Source organism: Neurospora crassa, linkage group VII, assembly GCF_000182925.2.
Source record: "Neurospora crassa OR74A linkage group VII, whole genome shotgun sequence".
NCBI classification, from domain to species: Eukaryota; Fungi; Ascomycota; class Sordariomycetes; order Sordariales; family Sordariaceae; genus Neurospora; species Neurospora crassa.
Genome location: NC_026507.1, coordinates 2580972 through 2603463, shown reverse-complemented (window position 1 = coordinate 2603463; position 22492 = coordinate 2580972). Strand labels below are relative to the sequence as shown.

The 22492-nt window shown below is 52.4% G+C and overlaps 6 protein-coding genes across 10 annotated transcripts; 3 read left to right on the top strand and 3 right to left on the bottom strand.

Annotated features, from left to right (window-relative positions):
* Positions 1-213: 213 nt before the first annotated feature.
* Positions 214-4826, top strand: NCU02409. 3 transcript variants are annotated; one of them, XM_011396867.1, is made up of 10 exons: positions 214-831; positions 961-1096; positions 1282-1444; positions 1509-1679; positions 1746-2406; positions 2464-3353; positions 3407-3525; positions 3580-3659; positions 3719-3878; positions 4053-4806. In XM_011396867.1, exons 2-10 carry the CDS (start codon positions 1029-1031, stop codon positions 4417-4419), a joined length of 2679 nt encoding a protein of 892 aa, XP_011395169.1. In that variant the 5' UTR covers positions 214-831; positions 961-1028; the 3' UTR covers positions 4420-4806. The 3 variants fall into 3 exon arrangements, with proteins under 3 accessions (XP_011395169.1, XP_011395168.1, XP_011395167.1); XM_011396866.1 differs by having other exon boundaries at positions 950-1096; XM_011396865.1 differs by having other exon boundaries at positions 391-831; positions 1512-1679; positions 4053-4826.
* Positions 4730-6317, bottom strand: NCU02410. 2 transcript variants are annotated; one of them, XM_011396869.1, is made up of 2 exons: positions 6272-6317; positions 4730-6122 (listed from the first exon to the last, which is right to left on the bottom strand). In XM_011396869.1, the coding sequence occupies exon 2, from the start codon at positions 5899-5901 to the stop codon at positions 4831-4833; it is 1071 nt and encodes a 356-aa protein (XP_011395171.1). In that variant the 5' UTR covers positions 5902-6122; positions 6272-6317; the 3' UTR covers positions 4730-4830. The 2 variants fall into 2 exon arrangements, with proteins under 2 accessions (XP_011395171.1, XP_011395170.1); XM_011396868.1 differs by having other exon boundaries at positions 4730-6317.
* Positions 6318-6577: 260 nt separating this feature from the next.
* Positions 6578-11739, top strand: NCU02411 (hypothetical protein). The gene is made up of 3 exons (XM_954446.2): positions 6578-6713; positions 6788-10853; positions 10956-11739. Exons 2-3 carry the CDS (start codon positions 6901-6903, stop codon positions 11476-11478), a joined length of 4476 nt encoding a protein of 1491 aa, XP_959539.1. The 5' UTR covers positions 6578-6713; positions 6788-6900; the 3' UTR covers positions 11479-11739.
* A 595-nt stretch (positions 11740-12334) lies between these two features.
* Positions 12335-13153, bottom strand: NCU17231 (hypothetical protein). Its single transcript, XM_011397068.1, has one exon. It carries the CDS (start codon positions 12775-12777, stop codon positions 12400-12402), a length of 378 nt encoding a protein of 125 aa, XP_011395370.1. The 5' UTR covers positions 12778-13153; the 3' UTR covers positions 12335-12399.
* A 17-nt stretch (positions 13154-13170) lies between these two features.
* On the bottom strand, positions 13171-15114 carry NCU02412. 2 transcript variants are annotated; one of them, XM_011396870.1, is made up of 3 exons: positions 14707-15114; positions 14425-14621; positions 13171-14327 (listed from the first exon to the last, which is right to left on the bottom strand). In XM_011396870.1, the coding sequence occupies exons 1-3, from the start codon at positions 14708-14710 to the stop codon at positions 13248-13250; spliced, it is 1281 nt and encodes a 426-aa protein (XP_011395172.1). In that variant the 5' UTR covers positions 14711-15114; the 3' UTR covers positions 13171-13247. The 2 variants fall into 2 exon arrangements, with proteins under 2 accessions (XP_011395172.1, XP_011395173.1); XM_011396871.1 differs by having other exon boundaries at positions 14425-15114.
* Positions 15115-18530: 3416 nt separating this feature from the next.
* Positions 18531-22378, top strand: rrg-2 (response regulator-2). Its single transcript, XM_954448.3, has 7 exons — positions 18531-19461; positions 19567-19583; positions 19671-19743; positions 19815-19955; positions 20014-20892; positions 20962-21163; positions 21231-22378. The coding sequence occupies exons 1-7, from the start codon at positions 19402-19404 to the stop codon at positions 21842-21844; spliced, it is 1986 nt and encodes a 661-aa protein (XP_959541.3). The 5' UTR covers positions 18531-19401; the 3' UTR covers positions 21845-22378.
* Positions 22379-22492: the final 114 nt, after the last annotated feature.

Here is a 22492-nt window from a genome sequence, read left to right as displayed (position 1 = left end):
CCCCCCCCCCCCCCCCCCCTTCTCTCTTTCCTTCTTCTTTTTTCTAATCTTCTCTTTTGAGAACGCCTGTTTTGAGAGACTAAGTTCTACCCTGTTACAAGAACCAAACTGATAAGCTACCTAGTCTTCTAATACATAGCTGAAATTGACATTTACCCACGTGCCCGCTCAAGGTAAACAGCACGACCAAGAGCTTCCAGTGTACGGCCTAAACGACGACGTCACTGCCACCACTTTTCTCATCAGTTCTTATCAGCGGGCGTATGTGACCCGTTAGGTTTCGAGCACGTTGGAAGGCCGGTAGTACTGCTAGTACTAGTCTTTGCAGACAGGTTGGTTGGACGGCAAGAAAGACTGGCGCTTCGGTAGCTCGGGTAGGTACAGGTACTAAATTGGCTACACCATACGTCTACCAGGCAGGACAAGCTGTTCAGGCTGCGCTTCAGTCACCACCACCAAGCAGCCTGACGAACCTCTCAATCATCGACATCCCGCATCCCATGTCCCATCGAGGCCAGAGTTTGGGAAAGCGTTTGCAGATCGCCGCATTCACATCACCTTATAACCGTGCATTGGATCTGCATCAGAATAACCACTTCGCGTCTTGTTTTTCACATTTTCATATTGCCAGTTTACCTACCTAGAGGCTCCAAGGCTCCATCCGGCGCCGCAACACCATTCAGCCTCATCCAGCTTCGCGTGCTAGGCGGTCGAGGGCGTACACGATACATACGACAGAGCCAGAAGCATAGATCGTATGTCGGACCGAGTTGGTGACAGGTTGGACTAGCACGACAGCGCCTATCTATGACATATAGCCACTTACTAGAGGTACGCTGTTTAAAACCCCCTCGGCCTTCCCTGACCATTGTTTTCCGTCAACCACCGACGCACACAGTCAACGTAAGCGTCCTCTCCTGTCCCGTCTCGGTCGCTAACGGGCTTGGAGCGGTGCCATAGTAGCATGTGCTTGGTTCTCCAGGCCTACAAGATTGATCAACAAGAGCACGCCCGACAAGACCTGAGCCATGGACCTGAACATTCAGCGCTTTCTCAATGACAAGCTATATGACAAGCGCAAGATCGGGGCACTCGAGTATGTCTTTTTTTTTTTTTTTTCCCCTCCCCTTCTTCATCACCGCTTTCCTCCACTTTGCCAATCCGTGGATTGATATGGCCTTGGCTCCCGGATCCGCAGGCCAGTCTTCTCACGGCATTGACCTTTTCGTGGATGCCCTTCATCGGTCGAGATCCTAGACTTACACAAGCTCGCTCTTCCAGCCTAGAGCGTACCATTCGTGAGCTGATTGCCGCCAAGGACTACGCCAAAATCGAAGCCATCCTCGACCAGCTTTGCAATGACTACGCATATGCTGTTCATCAGCCTCATGCACGCAACGGTGGCTTGATAGGCCTGGCTGCCGCCGCAATAGCACTCGGCCCAGTATGTTAACGTCTTTCCCCGTCTTGATGACAAATTGTCCCTTTCCCTTACTCACTCTTCCAAGCAGGAGCTTCCCAAGTACCTCGAGGTCATTGTTCCTCCCGTTCTAGCTTGCTTCACGGACCAGGATGCTCGGGTAAGATATTATGCCTGTGAGGCTATGTACAACATAGCCAAGGTGGCCAAGGGTGAAATCCTGGTCTACTTCAATTATATTTTCGATGCCCTCTGCAAAGTAAGTCACATTCCATTCGTCTATTCTGCCACGCCATGTTACTCACATGTTTACCACGGCGCCTAGTTGGGCGCCGACTCTGAACTCTCTGTCAAAAATGGTGCCGAACTTTTAGATCGCCTAGTCAAAGATATCGTTTCCGAATCGGCCGCGACCTATGTTTCGGTGCTGGAGCAGCCTCAGGAGTTCGACGGAGACGATAAGAACGTCAATGACGAACAGTTGGACTTGCCCACTGCATTTTCCTTGAAACGATTCATCCCCCTGCTGCGAGAGCGCATCTTCGCCCTGAACCCCTTTAGCAGAACCTTCTTGGTTGGCTGGATTACTCTGCTCGACTCGATCCCTGACCTTGAGCTCGTCACCTACCTGCCAGAATTCCTCGGTGGACTTTTGCGTTTTCTGAGTGACTCCAACCGAGACGTTCATGTTGCTACCCAGGCTTGCCTGGACAAGTTCCTGGCTGAAATCAAACGCATCGCTCAAGTCAAGAAGGGGATAACCGAGAGCAAGAGGTCTAGAGATGCAGCAAGGCGAAGCAGAAAGGACTCCATCGGTAGCCGCGGTGGCCGCTCCCTTGAGGATGGGGACGAGGTCGACTCCATAACGGCAAACGAGGAGGACGACGATGTGAGCAGCGAAGATGACTGGGTCCCCGGACAGGACGTGCAAATCAACTACAAGGCCATCCTGGAGATACTAACCGCCACTCTCGATTCGCCCCTAGGTATGTCTACCTCTCACCCTCGGACCAATCGCCAGAAGAATCTGATAGATGTTCCAGAAGAGGACGGACTTCTAGAATCGCTACGCTGGATCGTCGAATTCCTCGATATCTGCCCGGAAGAAGTATTGCCATTTACACCCAAGATACTGGCGCATTTACTGCCGGCTATGGCTAGCGGTGTTGAGTCTATTCGCCAAGCCGCCGCCAGAGTCAATAACTCGCTGATGGACTATGTGGTTTCTCTTTCTGACGAAGCAGATCTCGTATCCGCCCCGCCGGCTCCTAGTGAGCAGCTGAACGGAAACGCGAGCAATCGGGCGTCTTTGTCTAGTTCACGAGACCTCGACCTCCGCAGTCCGACACCAGCTCAGGGAAGGCCAAACGAACGCGCCCCTACTCCCGCAGTCGCATCTCAGGCAACACCTCAGGCAATACCTCAAGCTGACCTTGACTATGTTGCTGCCGTAAACTCGCTGACACTGTTGTTCCTGAACGATCACGAGGCGACCCGTGTTGCTGCCTTGACATGGTTGATCATGCTGCACCGAAAAGCACCCAGAAAAGTGTTGGCTTTCAACGATGGGACTTTTCCAGCCTTGCTCAAGACCCTGTCCGATCCTGCGGAAGCAGTCGTTACCAAGGACTTGCAGCTTCTCTCGCAAATTTCGAGAAACAGTGAGGACGATTATTTCTCCAACTTCATGGTTAACCTACTGCAGTTATTTTCGACCGACAGGAAGCTTCTCGAGACGAGAGGCAACCTAATAATCCGTCAACTTTGCACAAGCCTCAGCGCCGAGCGGATCTACAGAACATTGGCTGATTGCATTGAAAAGGAGGAAGACGTCGAGTTCGCGAGCATAATGGTGCAAAACCTTAACAACAACCTCATTACTGCGCCTGAATTAGCGGAGTTGCGAAAGCGACTCAGGAACCTTGAAACTAAGGTATGGCACTATGAGCGCTGTTTTTAAAGGCAAGGTACTCACACAACTTGTAGGATGGCCAAACATTCTTTGTAGCGCTTTTCCGATCATGGTGTTACAATGCAGTAGCAACTTTCTCGCTCTGCCTGCTGGCGCAGGCCTACGAACAGGCTTATAATCTCTTACAGATATTGTGTGTATTCCCCTAGATCCTCGAGTATACATACGCTGCTAAACTATTCGACAGTGCCGAGCTCGAGATGACGGTCAATATGCTCATCCAGATCGACAAGCTGGTTCAACTACTGGAGTCGCCGGTTTTCACTTGTACCTTACCTTCCAGAACCCACCCTTACACGTATTGGCAGCTGGCTAACAGTGACCAGATCTTCGTTTGCAACTACTCGAGCCGGAAAAGTACCCACACTTGTATAAGTGTCTCTACGGGCTTCTGATGCTTTTGCCGCAATCCTCGGCCTTTGCGGCCCTAAAAAACCGCCTCAACAGCGTCAGCTCTATCGGCTATCTTCACATTGCGCCTAGACCGTATGTCAACTCTGCCACAGGGAATGGTGTTAGCGGAGGAGGCGCCCATTTGTCTCATTCGCGACATGGCTCAGTCGCCGAGGCGTTTGCCGGCTCCCCTTCTTCACCACCCTTAGCGTCCCCAAACCGTAAAAGCACTTCAGGAATCGATGCTCACATGTTGTTGACCCGCAGCACTGCTACTACGCCAAGTGCGTCCACCTTTGACCGCCCCAATCGACTCAAGGGGAGAGACGACAGCATCATCCGCTGGAATGAATTGCTAGAGAAGTTCCGATCAGTCCAGGAACGTGCCAGGCGCCTTCAACGAGGAGATGAAGACGACGCGTCATCAGCGTTGAGTGATCTTAAGATAGGAGGAGGCGAGACTGCAATGGATGCCAAGGGCACTGGGAGGGAAGGGACAGGAGGGCGAGCGCCTCCTGTTCCGGCCAAGGATCTGCCCGCGGCGGCGCCTCCAGCAAAAACCCGAACGCTTGGAAGGCCTTTTGGGAGACTCGGAGGGGCAGTGGCAGGTCGAGGCAAGCGAGCCCAGCAGTGAATGCCTTTAAATTTGATGTTCTGATCTGTTTGGTTTCACACGCGTCTTGGTCTTTGTGGCTTCGGCATGCATGCGTCCTTTCGTCGAGTTTGTCTCTGGCGCTCAGCCATTTCAATGCATTTGATAACAGCTGACAAGAGCAGACACCATGCTTGCGTGTAATGTAATGGTACCCCCCGACGACGATGCGGACATGGAAACAACGAATTGGAAAGATTACGAAAGTGAGCCTGACGTGATTTACAGAAGAGAAGATGGGCTCTGGTCAGTCTGAGAGGCAAGAACAAGAAAGGGGTAGTACGAATGTTTGAGACAGGTTCACGGGCATATTGCATTATGGAGGGTGAAGAGCGTTGTCGATACACAATAGAACTAAACGAATAAGCCAAAGACCATGCCATTCTCCCGCAGTTACTGTCGCGAGTTTCCCGTCATCCCCTTAGTGCCGGTCTCTCTATGCGGCGATAATCCCCCTTCGACCAATCCCTCAAATTCCTCATCCCTCCTGCTCGTCAATGACCTCAACCCCTCCCTCAGCAGCTCCACGGCCCGTCTCGCTTGCTCTATATCAGGCGGCAACCCTTGAAACGCCCGGACCTTCACATCCAATTCGTGCTTTCGTCTCAATAACTCCAAATAAGCCTCCTGCTCCCTCCGTACCTGCTCAACCGTCACCATGCCTCTTCCCTCCTCCTCGCCACCACCACCACCACCACCATGACCCCCAACAACAGCATCCGCCAAGTTCGCCATCTTCTCCTTCAACTGCGGTAATGTCTGTCCCGCTAACATTCTGATCCGTCGCTGCACTTCCAGGTTTTCCTTGGCCAATCCCGCAGCTGGGCTGCAGCCGAGGTGCCTACGGAGCCGAACGAGTAGCTTCTCGATGGAGGCTGTGGCGCAGGTGATGTGCGAGCTAAGCAGATCCAGGCGCTGTCGGGCCTGTTCGAGATTGTTGAGCTCGGCGGATAGGGAGAGGAAAGAGGATGCGAGGTGGATGGGGTCGCCTTGGGTGACTGGGAGGGAGAGGGTTTGGGACAGGTAAGAGAGGGAGGTTAGGGATTCTTGGCCGGCAGGTGTAAGGGAGGCGGAGAGCAAGGAGAAGATGGATTGTTTTGCTTCTTGGTAAGTCAGTGACGCTGAGGGAGAGGGAAAGGAGGGGGTGATGTCGCCTTGGGCTTGGGCAGCGGTTCGTCCCAGAGACGTGGCGTTGCTGGTGTTCAGCTTCACCTGAGTGGCAGATTCCAGGTCAGCGATCTGCTGGCGCGGATCGTCGGCAGCTTCGTTGGCGGTGGCTAGGGCGAGGAGTGCCTTCAGCGTTTCGGGGTTTCGCTCGAAGGATGGCACTTTGAGATGTAGCGGGGTATATTTGGCATGAAGCCAGGAGTCGACGTAGGACCAGTCCTTGGCGGCGGAGGCGGCGGCGCGGGCAACGGAGGGGGAAAAAATCACGGGCGCGGAGGGTGGCAGGTGGGAGGACATGGTCAGGATGGTGGTGTGTATACGTAGCAAGTGTTCCGTTCTCTTTTCCGGACTCCGGGAGAGAGGGTTGGCTTGGTTTCTGTTCTTTTGTTATTCTCTCCTTGTTTTCTTCAGCAGGGGTGTGTTTGTTTTGTTGATGAGGTGTGCGCCCCTTCACAGGCAGTTCGTCTCTTCCTTCTGTTGGACCGTGTTTACAGCAACGGTCGGTGTCTTGTCTCGAACTGACCGCCGCGGAATTGTCAGTCCGGTTAACTGTGTCTCGAGGACCTTCCCACCGTAAGGTACAGGTTTGCTTCGCCAGTGGAAACCGTAGGTAGGAGCAACAACGGCCATGCGGCGAGCGAGGCAGGTTGGGTTGTCTGACACGTACAATACCACGGAAGTAAAAAATGCCCACTATGAGAAAGCATTCGAAGGTACCTATGCTTACCTACCTCTAGTTATACGTGAAGATGTAGATATTTATTTAGCCCCTCCCTAGCTACCTACTTATGTAGTACCTAGTGGTTGCGCTGCCCGTGCGTTGTCTCATTGGTCAATATTGTGCAAGTAAACAAAAGCTGCGCTGGCCGCGCAGGGCCCACTGTCGCAACGCGCTTTCACTACCTACACTACAGGGAGCGCTGTACCGCACCTGAACGTGAAGTGTTGGTAAATCTACCACCCGCCAATACCATGCCATACCATGTCCCCAAGTTGTGTTTTTTTCAACCCCCATCGGTTCTTCTATCTTTTTGAATCTTTTTTTTTTTTTTTTCTTTTTTAATTTCTTTCTTTCAACACCCTGCTTGCATCTTGTCTTCCATTCACCAGTGAGAGCCCGTCCGGCTGCTTTTGATAGCTGAGTTGTGACAAGCAGCAGCCAAATAACAAAGAACCACCACAGCACCTCGACCATCATCACTACGACCACCGCCACAACGACGACAATCAGACAATCTATGAGGAATACATACCCAGCAGTGAACACGACATTGCTACCTAGGGCCTGCCGCCATAATGGTCCAGCCGGGCGTCGAGGGCCTGGGTACGCCGCGCACCGCCGTCGGTGACGCGACTTTTCTCGACCGCCAACCCGACTTCGACTTGTCCCAAGAGCTCTCCTTCCACTCGCCCTCCAAAGATGCAAACATTGCCCAGCAACTCCGGAATGGCAACCGACCGAGCCTGTCGACACCACGGGGTACCCGCGCTCCCTTCACGAACCGGCGCAATGTCCAAGCCAACGGCAACACCAACGTGGGCGGTCCAGAATTCACACCCCTCCTCAAATCAGCCACGAGAAACAGTGCAAGGCGCCTGCCCGGCAAGGAGAACGGCCGGACGACACCGAATTTTCTGGAGAGGATCGACGAGGATATCACGCCGTTGCCCAAGCTCAACACCTCGGTTTACAGCTCCCATACACCTTTACCCAACGATGCGACCGTTTCCAGTACAGAAGTGACGACACCCATCACCATAAGGCGGCGAGGTGGCACCAAGGGTCCTCTCGACGACGGCAACCAACTGTCACTGCGTGAGCAAGAGAACGTGGTCAACAAGATTGAAAAGGAAAACTTTGGGTTGAAGCTCAAGATTCACTTCCTAGAAGAGGCGCTTCGGAAGGCAGGACCTGGCTTCAGCGAGGCTGCGCTCAAGGAGAATACGGAGCTCAAGGTTGACAAGGTTACCATGCAGCGAGAACTGCAGCGTTACAAAAAGACCCTTAGCACGGCGGAGAAGGACCTCGAAAAGTATCGAGCCCAGATGATGGAAATGCAAGAGAAGGCGGCCAAGAAATTTTCAGATGGGAACCAGCGTGCCGAACTGGACCGCTTGCGCCAGTTGGTGGAGGAGAAGGAAGCCGAGATACGGCGCCTTCAGCAACTGCTCGAGCAGGGCCAGGGCGAGAACGAAAAACTTGAGGAGCTACAGGAGCACATTGAGGAAGAGGCAGAGGAGTTGAGGGAGAAGGCCGCTGAGTTTGAAGAACAACTAAAAGAGGCTCAGGTGCGAATCGCCGAATTGGAGGACAAGGCAGCCTCTAGCGACGTGCTACGGGAAGCCCAGGAAACCATCGAGGATCTTCAGCACGATGTGAGGCGTCTCGAGCAGCAGCTGGACGACATGAAGGACAAGGCGGAGGAGGCCATTTCACAGAAGGACAGGGCGGAGGCGGACCTGCAAGAGCTGCAGAATGAGATGGCGAACAAGTCGGTCATTACCAAGGGCCTTTCGCGGCAGGTTGAGGAAAAGGTTGCCCGCCTACAAAGCGAACTGGAGACTGCTCGGCAAGAATGCGTGACGGTAGCACAACAGCGCGATGCGCAATCCGCCCAGGTTGAGAACCTCAAGTCGACCCTTCGCCAAGTGCAGCAGGAGCGGCAGTCACTCGAGCAAACCCGCGCATCCATGGCAGCTAGGCTGGAACGAGGGCAGGCGCAACTCGATCAGCTTTCCAGCGAAAAGCAACTTTTGCAGGAGCGTCACGATGCCATGGCAAATGAGTCCGCCTCTTTGCGACGCGAAATGTCCGGATTGCAGACTGCAGTCTCAGCGCTCGAACTGAATATGGAACGCGAACGGCAGAATGCGCTGAATATCGAACAGAACATCCGGGCACAGTACAAAGACGAGATGGACCGTCTAAACAACCATGCCCTCAGTGTCGAACAGAATCTTCGGGCTCAATACGCCGAGGAGATGAAGCGACTGAACAATGAAATCTCGGATCTCCAGGCCGAGTGCCGCGAAAAGGATAATCTGTACGATAACGACAGTGAGAAGTGGGAAGCTGAGCGTCGAAAACTCGAAGCGGAGTTGAACAGGGCCCAGGAGCGGGCTTCTGGCCTCCAAGTGTCACTTGATCAGCTGCGGCAGACGGAAGGGAACCTGTCCAACAAGGAGGCAAGGCTACAGCACGCTCTTCAGCTGGAAAATGAGCGGCACAAGAGAGAAGAGGCACTTCTGAGCCGGCAAATCCAAGAACTGCAACAGAACCTTCAATCTCGTCAAGCAATGCTCGAGGACCTCCGAAAGGAAATGCGCCAAGTGCAAGACCAACATCGCCAGACCCAGCTGGATTATCAAGCGCAAACGGACAAGATTGCGGCGTTGGAGGATGAAGTAGAGGTTCTGCAAGCTGCTCTGGATGAGGAGTCTGAGAGAGCTGGCCAGGACCTCGAAAAACTACAAGAAGAATGCATGGATCTGAAACAGAAACTTGCCTCTGCCCAGGCCACATCGAGTGCTGCCAGAGCTTCGATGAATACCTCGAATTCCAATGCTCCGACGTACAATGAAAGTCAAGCGAGTCTAAGAATCCAGCTGGCGGATGCCAACGAGAATCTAGCCCGCATCATGAAAGAGCAGAAAATGCTACAAGAACGGTACAACAATCTTGATGCCGAGGCGCGTTCACTGAGGATAAACCTATCCCACGCCACGGCAGAGCGTGACGAATTAGAGGCGGAGCTTCAACAGCATAGGGACCAAGGTCCTGATCAGGACACATTCCAGCTTGACCAGGAGAAGCTTAATTTGCGCTCTGCGAAGACAAGGCTGGATAATGAAATCCGTAGGTTAAGAGAAGAAAATCGGTCCCTGCTTGAGCGACAGCGCTCGATGCAGAAATCGCTCGAAGAAGAGATTGAGAAGGCGTCTGCTGAAGAAGAGCGCCTCAACCAGGAAATTCTTCAGCTCCAAGCCAAGGTTCGCGATTCGTCATCGTCTGCGCCGGGAGAGCTGGTGACAGCTCGTCGAACTATTCGCGAACTCGAGCGCCGCATTGCAGAATTCGAGACACAGCAGGCCACTTCTTCTCTGTTCCCTAATCTTGGCGGAGCTGAAGGCAATCATGAAATCTCCCTCCTGCAACGCGACCTCACTGCTGCAAGGAAGAAGGAGATTGAGCTTCTTCAACGCGAGGCCGCCCAAAAGGAGACGATCAAGTTGCTCAAGCGACAAATCGCTGATCTGGAGCGCAGAGTCCATGAAGCGACAATCAGCAAACTTGCAGTGTCTCCTTTGTCCTCCCATGGCGGCGACTCCGCCCAAAAGAATGAGATCTCGGAACTTCGGCAGCAATTGACCACAGCACATCAGTCTATTTACGACTTGAAGACAGCTCTCCGCGAAGCCGAGCGCAAGGTCAGTACCTCAGCGGACGAACTTCAAAGACAATATGAAGACCTCGAAGATGAGAAGATGGAACTGGAGCAGCTTCTTGATGAGGCGCAAATTGCCGCTGAAGAGGCCCAACGGGCACATGAACAGGCCCTCAAAAAGTACAAGCAGCGGAGCGAGAAGTACAAGAGTGAACGCGATGGCCTCGTGGCGGCTTCCCTCGAGGACCAAAAGCGGCGGGCTAACAAGCTCGGCAAACACCACCCAGCTGATCTCGACAATAGCCTCTCAAGCGATGTCTCCATGTCTCTCGGCGAGCGTCGCGACCTGCACAACATGCTGAAGGAGTCACAGCTCGCTGCTGATAAGCTTGATCGCGAGGTAAGGGAGTACCGTGAGGCACTAGAGGAGATGATGGCTATAGAGGTTGCCTTGCGCAAAAAGCTCGAGCGGGCGAGAAGCGAGCGAGCTGCATACAGGGCTAGCGCAGAGAAGCTACATCGAGACGTCAAGACACTCACATACGAAAAGGAAAGGGCTGTCAGGGAAGCTAAAGTGGTGGTCAACGAAGCTGTTAAGGAGATCGCAAAGGCTAAGGGTCACGACCCAAAGGCACTGGTATATACCCCCAAGGCTAAAATTGCTGATGGGACGTTTGACACGGATACGGAAGCCATCATCCGCGCGGCGGAGGCGGCGGAAAGGAGGCACGAGAAGGAGATCAGGGGACTGGTTATGCAAATGGAGTGGATGAAGGCATGCTGGGATCGCGAAGCAAGGTTGAGAAAGGATGCAGCGTTTGCCAAGAGGTATCTGACGTTGGAGGTCCAAATCCGCGATGCTTGGTATGTCACTTTTCCTCCCTCCCCTCCCCTCCCCTCCTGTCCTGTTCGATGCATGAAACATCAAACTAACCTCACCACCCCCCTTCCCACCCCTTAACACAGCAACAAGGCAGATCTAGCAATCATCAACCGGATTCGCGCCGAACTAGGAGCCAACAACAACCCCTCTTCCCGCAAGGCCCTCGGTCAACTCTCTTCCATCAAAAAGACCCAACAGCAACACGGCCTCCTCACACCCCCTGCGAGTTCGAAGAAACAGCAACCAAGGCCGCGCCCTGGAAAACTCCTCAAGATGGCACTTACGGCCGTCCGATTCGTTGTCCGGATGCGAATCGAGGCCAAGAAGTTTGCAGAAAATGACAAAGTGCGCCAGCGCCTTGCCGATTGTGTGGAGCAGATGGAGCGCGAAGATCGAATCCGTCAAATGCGCGATCAGTGGAGGGCGAAGCGGGCCGGGCCCTTAGGCTCTTCGAGTGGTGGTGAAGGTGATGGCAAGGGCGGCGGTCATCATGGCCATGGCTATGACCATGACCATGACATTATTGGGAAGGGAAAAGGGAAGCAGAAGAGTAGTGGTGGTAGCAGCAAAAGGGATCTCCTAATGATGAGGGGGGCTGCTATCTGATCATGGTCATGACAACGTACTTACTCCAATCACCGAATCACTGGGTTTGATGTTAGTCGAAGGAAAAAGATGAGAGAAGAAACGTCAGAACCTACGGAAAGTCCATGGAATGGCCTTGGTAGATAAAGAGGAGTTTGGGTATGGGAGACATCACGGCGTCATGGTTATGGAATAGTAACAGCAATGCATGACAAGGACTTGTTTGAGTGACACACCACTATGACTTAATATACGTATATCCTGTTGGCTGCTGTTTGTTAGGTTTCACGGCGGTCTTTCTTGTTGATTGTGTGAATATCCTGGCATCTCTCTTGTTTTGCCTCTCGCCGTCTATCCTTTCTCTTTTCATTGATACCTGCTAAGTGGATAAGGGATGTTTAGACTTAGTACATGTGCAGGGCGGGGGGGGAGGAGGGAGGGGTGGCCAGCGTCTTTGAGATGTCTGATTGACAGCGGAACTGTATAGTAACCTAGGCGGCATGCGCTGGATTGATAGACCCTCGGCCTTCATCTTAAGATATAGATGCTGACCCCAAGGCCTTATAGTCCAACTGTCGTGAGGATCAGCTATATATAACCACCAACCCACCTCACAGGCGCTATAGGGTTTTCTCTTTTCTCCTAGTTCTAGCCTATCGACTTGACTGCCAATCATTCACCAAATCTGCATGGATAGATGCATGATGGCTGCGCCTCAATATTAACTTTCACGCCTTGTCCCTAAATTTATTTATCTATTTAAAAAAAAATTTTTCTCTTCCATGTACACTTAAACGAGGGGTGTATTGACGGAAAGGGAATACAAACGAGGCAGGTCAAACCTGCTGGTGTATAGAAGCAGACGTGATGGGAGAGACTCAATCAACAATTCTTGTTTAAAGTGGGCCAGTATTCTGATTTTAGCTCTACAAAACCGTACCCCTACTTGTTTCGTGTGCCCAATATGTTCGTCACACGTTCAATGACGCCGCGGTGAAATTGTGTGCCCTTTGCGATTATTCCGACACCGCACACCCTGAAAAGAAGACTCGGTATTTTGACTTTCAATTTCGCAGCGCTTTCGTACCTCATAATTTCGTCGCCCCTTTCAACCATGATTTTCAGTCCGAAAACCCAAATTCGACACCACTGGCGAACAAGCCAGCAGAAGAAGAAAAGCAAGAAAACAGGTATGGTAAAAAGGTACCCAACACCAATAGTGTAGACAAAGAACTCCATACAATTTTGCCCCCTTTTTTTTTCTTGGTCGGTCATAATGAAGCATCCGCTAGGGTTACGAATCCCCTTTGTCCTCTTCATCGGCCCTTACCCAGCCTGTGTCAATCGACGTCGCCTTCCAGCTTTGCGGCCCTTTGGGGTTCCTTACGACCACTGACCGGAGGTGAGAAAGGACTGGTGAAGAGGACTATGAAGAGTCTAGGCCATGAAAACGATACAAAACTCCGAAGCTCCAGGCAAAACTCAGACCAGGACCTGCAAGTTTTTCAGATCTCAATAATAATAGTGTAAGAGATACCAAAAAAAAAAAAAGAAGAAAAGTCGAGAAAGGGAAGCACTCGCTGGCGCGCCCAACAGGTATCGTAGCGAACCGACAAAGGAGGACGGACTATGCGACTACGAGGGTAGATGACCCAACATGTGACGTAATGGTATTTTTCGTGAATAGAAAAGAAAAAAAAAAAAAGGGGGGGGGGGGGGGGGGTATTGGACCTGAGAAAAAGACAAACCAAGAGAAGACCAAATAAAAAAAAATAAAAAAATCGTAAACATCAAGACTGTTCATCAAACGTGAGATGCCTCCGTGAAACACTAAGCGGCGTCTTCCAAGGCTTCTGCGCCGGACTAGGCGTCATGTGAACGAAATCAGAAAAGTCGAAGCCAAGGCCAGGAGTATTGGGGAACGGATTTCCGCCCCCAGGTGTGGTCATCATGGACGAGGGCAACGCCAACCTGTTGCTGCTCAGAAGGCCCAAGTGCTTGGGTGGTGGGGTTGATGGCGGCTCCATCAGGAAGTGGTGGTTGTGGGTAACATGATTGTTACTGTCGAATCGTCTCTTGGTCGGACGGGCAGGAGATGGCGAGGCTGCCAGATATAAAAGCAAATCCGCACCCTCCTCGTTTGTCTTTTCTTGGGTTTGCTGGCCTCCCATCGACGTATTCGTCCCCAGAGGCCTTCGAATGGTGGGCAAGGGCGGTTTGTTTTCCTTCTTTCTTGCGCCGAGAACATTGCGAGTGCGCATCGGCGGCGTCCTTGGCGGCGATACCCGCACGTGAGAGCGTGCAAACAAGTGTACGGGGGGGTCGTCTTCATCGTCCGAGGGATTGGCACCGTAGCCAGGCGAGGCCAGAACATTGGTCATTTGTCTCGAGGTATCAAACAAGGCCACGTTGGGGCCTGTTGAGGTAGTAAAATGCCGTTGTCGCTGGGGTTTCATGGGCGATGACTGAGTCAAGTCGTGGTGGTCTTTCCACGATGAGTGGCTGCCATACGTGAAAGAACGGTGAGCGGTGGGTGACTGGCGGAACCTCTTGCTCGGACTCGACATGTTTGGGTCGTACTCGAAGGATGCCAGATACGAGCGCTTGCGATGACCCGAGCTACCGTTGCTGGATCCGATGGCATCAGAGAAGACGGGAGCCTTAAGTGGTGAGCTCATCAGGGCTCGCGTAGGGTATGGAAGATCGGAAGCGCTGGAGGAGGAGTCGGACAAGATATCACCATCGAGGAGCCTGCTTCGACGCAGCTCCTTTTCGAATCTGGGCTCGATACTGTCGAGGGTAAGGTCTTCGAGGCCATGTTTTGTCTTGAACTGAGCTAGGGCAAGGCGGTTCTGAAGTCTTCTGACCATCTGACGGGCAAAAACGGTTACCAACTAGCCTGCTTGGAGCTTGTAATGCGGTGGAAAGCAAGGATGGAAGAGCGGAAGAAGTTGGACGACGACATACCCTACTGATTTCGACCCTCTTGAGCACCCTATCGGCCACGACCTCTATCTCATGCTGTTTCTTCGACGGCGACGACATGATCCTCGAATCGGAAATGGCCATGCACGATGCGGAGTGCCGTCTTTCGCGGAGAAGTGACGCTGCAGTGTTTGTTTGGCGAGCAATTGCAGGTGGGACTTTACAAAGAGATTGCAGGTCTGGAGATGATGGTCAGTGGTCCCTGGTGAGGGAGGACTGACTGGCGCCTAGCTCAACGCAATGGCAGGGCAGCTTAACACGGACACATGGAAGATGCAGGCAGGAGCTGTGCAACGCAACCGCACCAATCTGCCAGTGGTCTTGGTAAACGGCCTCAGTGGAGGATCCGGCGGGAACTTGGTAAGAGAGTGAGTGCCTGGCGGACGTCGAAGGGTCGAGCGCGAGGTGCGAGATGATCGGTGGTGCCTTCTCGTGGCTGCCGCGAAGCTATGTCGGTTGCAACTGAATGGATAGATCGGAGAGCTGGTGTCAAACTGATTATCAGACTTTGGGCCTTTTGCTTTCCCCCCAAAAGTGAAAGGTTTGGCATCAGTCTATCAGGGAGGCTGCGCCGAAAGAAGCGGGAAGTGAGGAATTGGTTGTTGGTAGGCAAGGGATCAGTTCGATCCAATGTCCAGGCCAACAGCGTGATGGAAGGGAAGAGAACGAGACGGGACGGAGTTGTTTACCATCCATGTCAAGTTCAAGATTCGATACTCAGCTTGCTTAATTGGTGCCCTGTGTCCGCCACCCCCATTGCCCAGTGGCCAGTGCGCTGGGCTCTTCCAGCCATGCCACGACTACCACTATATCTTTAAAAGCCGTACAAACAGATACAGAAAAGTGTAAAATGTTTCTACAGTACTTTCTACCTTTGCTATTCTGATCATAGTTTCAGATGAAGGCTAGTTTCTCATCTTGTAGGTTCAAAGAGGTTTCAAGCTATGGCTGAAGAATCAAACTAACAGACTACCCGGCTGCTTGAGAATTGTAAATTTTATGACGTACAGATTCAGGCCTGGACAATCGCCCCTGTAGTCTGAAGAGAAATCCTCGAGTCATCTTTATCCGTGACAGGTTACATATCTCCTCCTCATCATCATCATCATCGGACTGCCGCAACAACGTGGGAGACCCGTTCTGACACTCTCGGGTTGCACAATGAATGACTGGTGACAGAGAGCTTAGGATAGGAACCGGGGAGGAGTATCCTTGACGTAAAAGCAGAAAGATAAAAAGGACACCAGGGCCAAGACAGGGTAGCGGGTGAACAATAGAAATAGGAGTCGCGGATATGGCCAGTTATAAGAATCTGGAGGGCGCGGAGGCTGACGAAATGCTCCGGATCCCAGTATCAATTCTGGATGCGGACTGTCTGTGCTCGGCAGCCAGCTGGCCCTAGCTACACCTGCATTCCGTGCCCAATTTCCGGTCCGCAGTTGGCGCCCGAGCTGTTGCCGATCGGCCAGGCCCCAGCGTGAAACGGAACCGCAACGGCGGAATTGCGAGTCTCTTTGATGGCCTGGATCAGATAGACTGGGGTTTGTTGAGGGACGGGCAAAGGTAGATTCCATGGCAAGATACCTATGATTGTTCTCTTTTCTCGGTTGTACGGACATGGAGTACAATATCTCGAGCCAAACTATCGTCAGTATTTACGCTCTTTGAGGACCAAGACAAACACTGTCATGCCCACACATACACATATATACTTGGGTGGGCGCGGCACAGGAAGTCCCGATGCTTTGCAGTATACCCGGAGGTAGTGGGTTTCACGGTAGCCAGGATCCGTTTTCCTGAATGCTGCCTCTTGACCTCACGTACACAAAACGACTGGGTAGTGTACTACTCCATAAACGGCCTGTGAGCCATGGACGTACACTACAGTCACTGGCTCTGATAGCCAAGACCCTGAAGCTTGGCACCTTTCTCGCGCGCGTACTGTCGGTGTCGAGTTTGATGAATACCATCACCCAACTACATTCCCGAGACGTCTTGATAGATATACTTTCGAACGTAAGAGGATATATCGTCACGCGGGAGCCTCCTGCCAGCCCCCTACATTCTCCAGAACTGACCTTGTCGTCTTACCTACCTTATGTACTATACTAACGCCTAACCCTAAATCCTTCAGGCGGCGAAAATGACTCTGCTATTGGTCAGACGGGTTCCACACAGGCCGCTTAGGATTGCGCACAGTCGCTTGAGCCAAGCTGCCCTATCCAAGTGAATGTTGCACTCGATGTTGATCGATACCAAACAGGTCGTGGCTTGCGCACCAAATCACAAGTGGATTGAGGTACAGCTCGAGAGCGTGGGAATAACTACAGCTGTACGTGAATTGCTTCACTGCTGGCCTACTGTATTTACACTACTGCGTAGCCGACGTCCAGCTTCAGACTTCTGATTTCGTCTCTCTCTCTCTCTCTCTCTCTCTCCCAGCTACGTACACAGTATGCTCGCTTTATAAAGAACCTGAAGGCAAAGTTGGGACCGAATTCAAAAACTGGCAAGACTTGATACTGTGCATGACGGTGCACGTGGCGCCGTTTCACGATGGAGATACTTGCACAAGACTTACTGCGCCTTGCTCACAGGGTGCATTGCAGTGTTGGGACACTATTAGGAAACTCAACCAAGTTGCCACTTTTTTTTTTTTTTTTTTTTTTTTTTTTTTTTTTTTTTTTTTTTTTTTTTTTTTTTTTTTAACGTCTTGCTCCGGGGACTGCGGGGCTATTTCGCCAGCAGACGTCGGGTCTCTCATGTTCACGGACCTTCCAAGATCAACGGGCCGAACCCCGCTCACACTTCTCCTACAATGGAGCCTCCTCTGCTATAACAGTACTGAAGACTTTACAACCAGTTTTGCCATCCGAAATTCGAAATATTGCCATTCTATGAAGGACGGTGAGGGAGCTGTCCCTGATCTTCAGCCCAGCAGCTTGCGGGTCACCCAAGCTCAGTCATGGTTGGCTATGTGTACTGATGAGCGGACGATAGCTGGTTGGACTTCTGTTGAAAGACTTCCCTCCTCAATCGTCGCGCCACCAGGTTGTTGTGGGATCGACGTCGGTAAGGGTCAGTTACGCAGTTGGTGTTCTGGCATGTCTGGCCTCGCTGGCTCGCCTTGCTTGCCGGCTTGCCTGCATGTATCTTGTCGGGCCCGTGAACCAAGGAAGCAAATAGGACTATTATCGCCAAAAGCACAATTTGATGTTAAAACGAGATCAACAGCATGTGTTCGAAGCGAATTACTCATCTTCCAGCGGTGCAGCCCGATATACAGGTCCAATGGCATTCTGTTTTCTTTTCCATATGTACAGGTCGGAGAGATGGTAAAGCGGTCATGAAGGCCCCCAAGCTTATACCAGCGTGGTCAAGCCAAGCCTTACGCAACCGCACATGACTGTACGTAAGTACCTAAATACGTAACTTACTCCCGTTCTGGCTCCTCACATGCCACCGATGTCATGTATTGTGATGTATTTATAGGTGGTTGTATCTTTGGCGTTGTCCAATGTATTGACGCTTGCGGTTGGCTTTGGTAAGGGACGTAACCGAAGGTACCAGACAAACAAAACGGTAAAGATTGGAGTTTGGATGACGTCCCGGCCGATCGTCTTGGTCGTCTGATTCGTCAAGATAGCTCCGTTTTGGCACGGGACTTTCTCCGCAGCGTGTACAACTTGAAATAGATACTATAGTACTTGCCCGACATGGAAGACAAGATGTCCTCCTCGCCTGGTAGGTTTCAAACTTTGCGTCCACTTCAGCACTAGTAAAAGGTAGGGGTCCGAACTTTATGTCCACCGGCGCCGCATCGAGGTTCCATTCTTACCACAACCCAGCCCCGGTTCTTCCACCTCGCGAGTCTCAAGTTTCCACGGCAGCGATCCTACCGTCTCTGGCGTACTGTCGAGACTGTGTACTGGCGTACCTCTACCAAGCGAACAAGGTTTGCTAGGCTCACCAAGGCAATTGATGTTGCCGCTCTCGCTGGCTACTGCAAGTTTTTCGCCTGCTTTCCGGAACTTGATCAATCATACCGTAGCTTGCCAGTCCTGACAGTCATATGTACTCCCCAGTCCCGTCCGCGCCAGCTTCGGTCACCTCCAATCCACCGAGGGGGCACGCAACTCGCAAAACTAGGTACATACCTACCAGACAACACAGGTTCAAGGCGCCAAAAAGCACTCGCCCCTAATAACTGTCCCCCAATTCCTAAACATCGACTGGGTCCACGGAAGAACGCACCTCCATCATTTTTCATTTTTTTTTTATTTTTTTTTTCCACCAGCACCGTGTCCATCCGCCGGTCAAGGTCCCTTGTCCCTGATCCTCTGCCTTAAGACGGTACCCTGAACTCGACCACAGTCTCGACCGTTTTCGACTCGTTCAACCCTCTGGACCTTCTCTGAGACGTCGAGCCCCGAATCCTCCAGCGACACCGGTCACAGCCTGAGATGGTCCGTACGCCCATCGCCTGTCTGGTCGTTCTCTCGCGCTGAGCTTCAACAACCGTCCCCCATATCGCATCTCCAGCACGCCTGGCTTGGCCGTCTGCCATAGCTCTTTCGACTACTGTACCGCCTTCTGTTTCATCCGCTGCGTGAACCGTTTGAGTCCCCCGCCGCCTGGGTGCATTACGTCGCGAAGCAGCCGCGGTTCGACCACCTGAACGCTCGACCCAGAGCATATGCTACGTGACCTTGGGAAAAGTGGAAACAACTGTTGGCTCGGACCAGGAGACCGCATCACGTCGTGTGGAGATGAGAAGAGGAGCAGAGCGTGACCAGTCCATCAAACTGTGCTCTTGCTTGGGAGAAACTCGTGCCTACTAAATTGGACTGTTCTTGATTCTCGGTCGCAGTTCTTATCGGCCGCTGTTATCGGATCGGACTGCTTGGGCATTCGCTTGTCTAGACCTCGTGTCCCGACCCACGCTGAACCACAACAATCATGCCGCCTCCCGAGGGTGACTCGGCCTCTGTGCAGGCTGGTAATAACTCCAGCGACTTTGTGAGCTCCTCTTCCAAACCTTCCCCTTTCCACTCTCCTCTCTCTCTGTCTGCCAGCGACCGCTAGTTCTAAGATGGGTGCTAACCCGTACTTTGTCTCACCTAGGTGCGCAAGCTATATAAGTACGAAGCCTAAATCCCCCGAAGCCATCTTGAGGCGCCAAGTCCACGCCTGTAAATTGCGAAAAGTGCGTTCTGACCAGCTTGTAGGATGCTCGAAGACCCCACGTATAATTCCGTAGTACGATGGAGCGCCGACGGTGACAGTTTCGTTGTTCTAGAGGTATGCGCTGAACGGCATTCCACTTGGGGAAGACACTTCCCCCCTGCTTCTGCTGACATGCTCATCAACAGAATGAAAAATTCACCAAAACCATCTTACCCAAACACTTCAAGCACAGCAATTTCGCAAGCTTCGTGCGGCAGTTGAACAAATACGATTTTCACAAAGTGAGGCACAATGAAGAAAGTGGCGAAGCGCCATACGGAAGAGATGTGGGTGGTCCAAGTCATCGGTCCTGCAAAGGGGATTCCTTCAACTGACCGTATCCAGGCATGGGAATTTCGACATCCCGAGTTTCGTGCAGATAGGAAAGATAACCTAGATAATATCCGCAGAAAAGCGCCCGCCCCGCGTAAGCCAGCGCAAGCTGAGGATACCTTTGGCGCGTCGCAGCAGATTGTCGTCCTAAGCGAATCGCTTACTGCGACCCAACACCAGATCCAGGCGTTGCAAGAACAGTATTTCGAGCTGGCGCAGACGAACAAAGTGCTCGTCAACGAGGTCATCAGCTTGCAGAAGATGGTCAGGGCCCAGAGTCAAGTCTCCAACGAGTTGATCACCCACCTCAGCAACATCGAGGACCGTCGACGGAATAGCAGACACTCGGCGCATTCTAGCCACTCAAGTCATTCAGGTCCGACCTTCCACGCAGGATCCCTTGGGCTACTACCAGACGGTGCTGATGAGCCGGCAGCCGAACTTAGACGAGCGCGCGAGATACTCAATGGCGTTTCCCCCGACTCCCAGGCCGACCGGGAACTCGAACGGTTATCGGTCGCCTACCATCAAAATGGGTCTCCATCGGAATCGGCGACCTCGTCAGTCATGTTCACCCAGAGCGGCCCTGGCCCCATGCACATGTTGCATGACCCCCTCAACGACCCTAGACACATGGTCTATCCGGTAGGGCAGACAACAGGCATCGATCCATTCCATTCCGACCACATCAACAACATCCCTTATACTCGTCCCTTGAGTAATCCGAATGCGATGGCAGACTCTGCCCAGATCACGCCTCCCCCAAAAGATCAAGGCACCTCCATGTGGAGCCACAAGCGGCCACGTATCCTACTCGTCGAGGATGACAAGACATGCGCAAGGATCGGTGCCAAATTCCTACATGTACTCGAATGCTCGGTAGATATTGCTGTAAGTTCTAGGTGTCTCGCCTTGGGAATTCGAATTACCCGAAGGCAGCCGTCGCTAACATTGTAGCAGAAGGACGGGCTGGAAGCTGTCGAAAAGATCAACAATCCGGAGAATAATGAGGGCTTCGACCTCATTTTCATGGACATTATTATGCCCAACCTGGATGGCGTATCGGCGACGGCGATGATCAGGATGGTGACGGCAAGAGTACCCATCATTGCTATGACGTCGAATATTCGACAAGAAGATATCCAGACCTACTTTCAGTATGGTAAGTTGGGCCCATCCCAGTTCACCCCGCCTGCTTCTTTCGATGTTCTAACGTTCCTTCCTCCAAGGTATGAATGATGTGTTGGCAAAACCCTTTACGAAAGACAGCATGATCCGCGTTTTGAGGAAGCATCTGGCATACATGCTCAAAGACCCGCTCCAAGGCGGCCTTAACGCGGATGATACAGGACAGACAGTCGGTGCCCCAGGACCGCCGGGCCAGAACCAACAAGCTTACAGCAACAACCAACAAGCGCAGGCCAACATGATGGCGGCGGCGGCGGCGATGGCAAACTCTTCGATGGGCAGCAGCGCACAGGTCAAGTTTGAACAGACGCCGATACCTTCGCCTGCCACCACGTCCTCATGGCATTCCCCAGGGCAGATGAACCAGACGTCCCCCAACATGGACGGTGGGGGATACATGAATGCCGGAGGGAACGGGCCGGGAGGGATGGTTCTGACGCCGGGGGGCACACAAAGACCGCCGCCGCCACCCTATCAAATGATGAATAACCAGGTGAACAACCAACTAGCAGGCGGATCGGCGGGTTTCCAAGGCGGCGGCCATATACAGGCCTCCGAGGGCATGGGAATGGGTGGATCAGAAGAGAATCGGCCAGAAAAGCGCCAACGGTTATACGGGCCTGGCGCGAACCACCAGAGGCCGTTTGTGCAATAGAGAGTAACCGTCGACGAAGCGACGATTTTGATTGTAGATCGAAGAGGGGATAGCGAGCGACGAGATCGGTAAAAGCACGGATTGGAAGGAATTACGCATTCGGGGCGGCAGGGTCGGCTGGCGTCGATTTTTTTTTTATTCGTAGCTGATTGTTTCGATGTCGATCTCGTGCCGTTGCATGCTCGTCGACGAAGGCAAAGAGCTGCTCAATTCCCGACTAGGTGTTGCCGCAGAGTTGGCTAACCTCTACTGCAATTCGAAGCTTTAGAAACTCGTACCAAAGCCTGATTCGTGTGTGCCGGCTGATGTAAACTTTGTTCCTCTTTTTTTTTTCTCTTCTGGGGGGATGGATATTTGGCGGTGTGTAGCGTGATTGGTTAAGTAGAGAGGTAACGTGGTTGGCTCCTCATTCCGCGCATGTGGGTTAAGTCTGAAGTAGATGTCGTTGCGTCCGGTCTGCAGTCCTTTCCACCTACTAGACTTGAGCATTAACGGTAGGCGAGTGCTCTGTTCGAATGGTTGCTGTCGAACTAGCAGTTGGTCGCCAAATGAGCATATGTGGTAGTGACGCTTTCCAGGGTGAGCCAAGATTGTTGGCACAATGTTGATGAGAAAATGACTGTAGGGGGTCGTAGAAGCAACAAGCAG

Bases quoted from the DNA above. Each gene is read 5' to 3' on its own strand.
- NCU02409 (XM_011396867.1), top strand. From the start codon at position 1,029: ATGGACCTGAACATTCAGCGCTTTCTCAATGACAAGCTATATGACAAG. The intron at 2,407-2,463 runs GTATGTCTACCT...TAGATGTTCCAG, and splicing joins CACTCTCGATTCGCCCCTAG to AAGAGGACGGACTTCTAGAA. The intron at 3,354-3,406 runs GTATGGCACTAT...CACAACTTGTAG, and splicing joins TCAGGAACCTTGAAACTAAG to GATGGCCAAACATTCTTTGT.
- rrg-2 (XM_954448.3), top strand. From the start codon at position 19,402: ATGCCGCCTCCCGAGGGTGACTCGGCCTCTGTGCAGGCTGGTAATAAC. The intron at 19,744-19,814 runs GTATGCGCTGAA...GCTCATCAACAG, and splicing joins ACAGTTTCGTTGTTCTAGAG to AATGAAAAATTCACCAAAAC. The intron at 19,956-20,013 runs GTGGGTGGTCCA...GACCGTATCCAG, and splicing joins AAGCGCCATACGGAAGAGAT to GCATGGGAATTTCGACATCC.
- NCU02410 (XM_011396868.1), bottom strand. From the start codon at position 5,901: ATGTCCTCCCACCTGCCACCCTCCGCGCCCGTGATTTTTTCCCCCTCC.
- NCU17231 (XM_011397068.1), bottom strand. From the start codon at position 12,777: ATGAAGAGGACAAAGGGGATTCGTAACCCTAGCGGATGCTTCATTATG.
- NCU02412 (XM_011396870.1), bottom strand. The intron at 14,328-14,424 runs GTATGTCGTCGT...TTTGCCCGTCAG, and splicing joins AGAGGGTCGAAATCAGTAGG to ATGGTCAGAAGACTTCAGAA.
- NCU02411 (XM_954446.2), top strand. From the start codon at position 6,901: ATGGTCCAGCCGGGCGTCGAGGGCCTGGGTACGCCGCGCACCGCCGTC. The intron at 10,854-10,955 runs GTATGTCACTTT...CCCTTAACACAG, and splicing joins GTCCAAATCCGCGATGCTTG to CAACAAGGCAGATCTAGCAA.